This window comes from Mesitornis unicolor, unplaced genomic scaffold (genome assembly GCF_000695765.1).
Source record: "Mesitornis unicolor isolate BGI_N332 unplaced genomic scaffold, ASM69576v1 scaffold35366, whole genome shotgun sequence".
Classification (NCBI taxonomy): Eukaryota; Metazoa; Chordata; class Aves; order Mesitornithiformes; family Mesitornithidae; genus Mesitornis; species Mesitornis unicolor.
Window position 1 is genome coordinate 1 of NW_010189501.1, and position 4,101 is coordinate 4,101.

General features: G+C 61.2%; 2 protein-coding genes across 2 annotated transcripts in view; one reads left to right on the forward strand and one right to left on the reverse strand.

Annotated features, from left to right (window-relative positions):
• Positions 1 to 64: 64 nt before the first annotated feature.
• On the forward strand, positions 65 to 568 carry LOC104541936 (cytochrome b561 domain-containing protein 2; the record flags this gene model as incomplete). Its single annotated transcript, XM_010186104.1, has 1 exon — positions 65 to 568. A coding segment is annotated over one exon (504 nt), but the record flags the coding sequence as incomplete, so codon positions are not given.
• Positions 569 to 2,847: 2,279 nt separating this feature from the next.
• TMEM115 (transmembrane protein 115) overlaps positions 2,848 to 4,101 on the reverse strand; it is a gene marked incomplete at its 5' end in the record, with an annotated part of 1,735 nt that continues 481 nt past the window's right edge. Inside the window, 2 exons of the mRNA XM_010186105.1 lie at positions 2,848 to 3,046; positions 3,809 to 4,098. Of these exons, the coding sequence (XP_010184407.1) occupies positions 2,848 to 3,046; positions 3,809 to 4,098 (489 nt within the window). The remainder of the gene's footprint in view (positions 3,047 to 3,808; positions 4,099 to 4,101) is intronic.

Genomic DNA, 4,101 nt, shown 5'->3' on the forward strand with positions numbered 1-4,101 from the left:
GGGAGGCCGAGCCCCGGGTTCTGCCCTGGCCGCGGTGCTGATCCCTGTGCCCTCTGTCCCTCAGTTCTCGTTCCTGATGACGGAGGCCCTGCTGGTGTTCTCCCCCGAGACCTCGCTGCTCCGCTCCTTCTCCCGCAAAGTCAAAGTGCGGGTGCACTGGGCCCTACAGCTGCTCGCCCTCCTCTGCGCCCTCCTGGGGCTGGGCATCATCACCTACAACAAGCACCTGAACGGCAAGGCCCACTTCGTCACCTGGCACGGCCTGACGGGGATGCTGGCCGTGCTGTACACCGGCGGGCAGTGCGCGGGCGGCGCGCTCCTGCTCTACCCCAAGCTGGTGAAGAACTGGACCTTGGCCAAGCTCAAGCTGTACCACGCGACCTCGGGGCTGGTGGGCTACCTGCTGGGCTGCGCCAGCCTGATGCTTGGCATGTGCTCCCTGTGGTTCACCACCTCAGTGACCGGCATCTCCTGGTACCTTGCCATGCTCTGTCCCCTCCTCACCAGCCTGGTTATCATGAACCAGGTCAGCAATGCTTACCTGTACCGTAAGCGCAGCCAGCACTGAGGGCCCAGCGCGGATCTGAACTTCCCCCGTGTGAGGCAGGGGCTCCCCCCTGGCTCACACAGGGTCTCCTTGGAACTCGATTTCTACCTGCTCGTCTCTCAGTCCTGGATTGTCTGTAGTGTCTTGTCCCTGGGGAGCAGCTACAATGTGCATGACGCTGAGTGGGCAGGAGCTGCCCAACTCCTGCCTGCCTTGGCGGGGACGTTTCCCAGCACAGGTAACGCTGCTGGTCCCGGTGGCAGCTTGGTGCTCAGTGCTGAGAAAACAGAGGGTTCACTCAGGATTCCTGCTCCTTCTCCCTTCCCTGACTATCCAGGGCTGCTTTGGAGCAGGCAGGACAGGAGGTGGTGTGTTCCCAGTGAGGAGGGCAGGGAGTCCCTGCTTACCTGGGAGGCTGCAGTGGGCATCGCACTGCCATGAAGGCAGCTTGGCCAGTAAAAGCACAGGGCATGGTTGCGTGCTTCAGCCACAGGAGGGCTGAAGCAGGGTGGCAGCACCCAGTGCAGACGCAGCAGGACAGTGGCACGTCCATCCCCACAGTGCAGCCTTGGACAGGGTCACAGAGGTTCCCCAGGAGCGGTGCAGTCAGCCCTGCCCCATGGCTGCAGACCCAGGCACCCATTGCCACGCACAAATCCTTCCCCCAGGCTGGGACAGTGAAACTTCAGCCTGGCAGGAAGGGGGGGCTAATTTTATACAGCAAGTTACCAAGCTGGGCTGCAAACCAGCAGCCTGCAAAGGTGTTTTGTCCCTCTGAGGGGCACAAGGATCACCACAGGAAAGGGGGCACCAGGGCTCAGGATGAGCCCCTGAGTCAGCCAGGGGAACGGCCCTTGGGAAAGCAGCAAGCAGCCTCCTTGCCTCACTGACACAACAGCCTTTTTTCCAGCCTGCCTGCCATCGGGGCAGCAGGGCACTGTGAGGCTCCGTCTGCTGCAGCAGCCCCTTGACAGCACATACCCTGCTCTCGGCAGGGCCCCGGGCTGGGAAATTCCTCTGTATCCAGAGCTTTTATTCAATAAAGATTTCAGGCAGCTACAGCGCGACAAGCCCAGTTTTCTCTTTGAGGGTGGAGGGCTTTTGGGCTGCAGGCAGATTTCCACCCCTGTTGATTTCCCTCTCCTGCTTGCACAGGGTCTCTCCCAGGCTGCTGGGGGCACCTAGGAAGAAACCCCCTCCCCAGGCTTCCACACACGAGCCCTCAGGGCTCTCCCCTGCTTGCGCTCAGCTGCAGGAGCCAACTCTTTCAAAGAACTCTTTATTTATAGCGAAACATCTGTGTTTTTCCCAGTTGACAAAACCTTCTCATGTGGTCCTTTAAAAAAATAATCATGACACCATTGACCCGTGTCCCAGGGACTGCCCAGACGATCGGGAGCTGTGAGGAGGCTGTTGCAGGGAGCATCCTCTCCATCCAGGAAAAAAAAAAAAAGCCCACCAACACAGAGGGAGGAAAAGAGAAGGGGAAGCCCGTATTCTACCTGCAGGAAAGAAAACCTGCTGCTGGAGGAAGCAGTGAGAGCCCCACCATAAAAATTAATTCCAGCTTCTAGTATAATCTGACAAACGGATTAGCTGGGGCGCGGCCGAGGGCACTGGCTCCTTGCAGGGCTGACTTTGGGGGTGGGAGAGGGAGGAGGAGAGAACCCCCATGCACAAAACCCAGAGTTCATGGTGCTGGACCACCGCTGTGAGGGGCTGGGTGGCCTTCTGCCCAGCGGCCTGTCCCCTGTCTGGCAAACCTCCTGCCAGGGCAGCAGGGAGGCTCCGCACAGGAAAGGGATTCGGAAAAGAAACCTGCGAGCCTTCCCATTTCTTCAGTTAGGGACAAAACTACCTTCAGAATGGAGGAAATAAGTGTTGAGCGCTCTGGCCAACGCCTGGTGGAGAAGAGAAGCAAGGAAGCACTGCTGACTTCACTCTTGTGTGGGCAAGGAGCCGGCTGGCTGCGCACAGGGCACACCTGAGGCTGGATCAGCCCCACGTTCCCCTCCTGGAACAGCCCCCACTGCCGGTGCCAACATCCACAGCCCCCCTGCGCCAAGGGGAGCAGCTCGAGGAGCCCCCATCCTTGCGGTGGTGGCAGTGTCATCATTCTGGGTGCCTGGTGCTGGCTACGAGTGGCAACGAAGCGTTGGAATGAGGTAGCCCCCTTGTCTCTGCCACAGGAGGAGTCCCTGCTCCCCGCCAAGCGTCCCAGCTGTGCAGGGGGGACATGACAGGGGTTAGCAGCTCCCCGACGGAGACGGGGCGGGGAAGGGGGGCGGTGTTCCGGCCAGTCACAGCTGGGATGGGGCATCCTGGAAGGTGATGAGGCTGGACTCCTGGGTGGTGCCCTTCCCAGCTGTGCCGGGGTCGGGGAGCAGCGGGCTGTCAGCCTTCGCCCCTGCCTCCTCCTCCTCGTCCTCCATGCTGGGCCAGGCCGACTGGTCCTCCACGCGCTTCAGCCGCTCGTTCAGGGCCTTCAGGGCCAGCTGCCTGCAGAGCAAGGACAGACGGACAGATGAGCCCTGGGTCCGACAGACAGGGCAGGGGTTAACGGCTCTGCCCCATGCGGTGCTGCCCTGACTCATTCCCAGCAGGAGAGGGTGGATTCAGCAGCCCCAGAGGTGACCCAGAGCACCTGGGGCTGCCCCCCTGAAACCCACTCACACTCCAGGGCTACGTAGGCAGAGTTCTCGTGCCACGGAGCGTGCTCAGAGGCTGTGGCTGTCAGACGGCACACGGCCGCTCTGGGAATGGGGGAAGAAAGGTGTAAAACGGGGTAGGGGGAAGTGGAGCACCAACGCCTTGCCCAAACCGTTCTGCCTGGGCTCAGGAAGGGCAACGCGGGGCGTGTGGGAAGGCTGGGTCGTGGGGCTGACTCAGCACCTTCCCTCGTGCCAGGGTGACAGGTGCTGCGAGCAGGGGGGCGGCACCTGCCCAGGCTGTCACCACCCCCCTTCTATAGAAACAGGGGCCCCTGGCCCCAAACCCCGCCTGCCCCTTCCCCAGGATCTCCTCGTTCCTTCTCTGCACTTCCACCACCGCTCCCCGTTTGGAAGAGAAGGATGATGTCCCAGAAGCACCCCAAAATTCTCCCCACCACCTCTGTGGCAGGGAGGGCAGCCCCAAGCAGCCCCCTGGAGAAGGCCCCACCTTAGCACCCTGCACCTAAATCTCCCCACTCCTCATCTGGATTTTAAACCCGACTCCCACTTCCCACAGACACGATCCCTGTGGAAACAGGGTGAGCGGTACCTTCTCCTCTCAGCGTCCTGGGGGTCCGTCCCTGGCAGGCTGATGGTGATGGATGACGGGGCACCCACGTCGTAACGTTTGACCGTCTTGCGACAGACCTTCACCTTCACCAGGAGGCTGTGCACCAGGTTGGCCACCAGACCCACCACGGGCTGCAGGATCTCGGGGAAGAAAGTGGCGAAGGCAAAGTGGTCAGACATGTCTCCGCGGCCTCTACTGTGCCGCTGGTAGAAACGGAGATAGACCCAGCTGGAGAGGAGCCCGAAGCCGTATGAGGCCAGCAAATTGCTCTT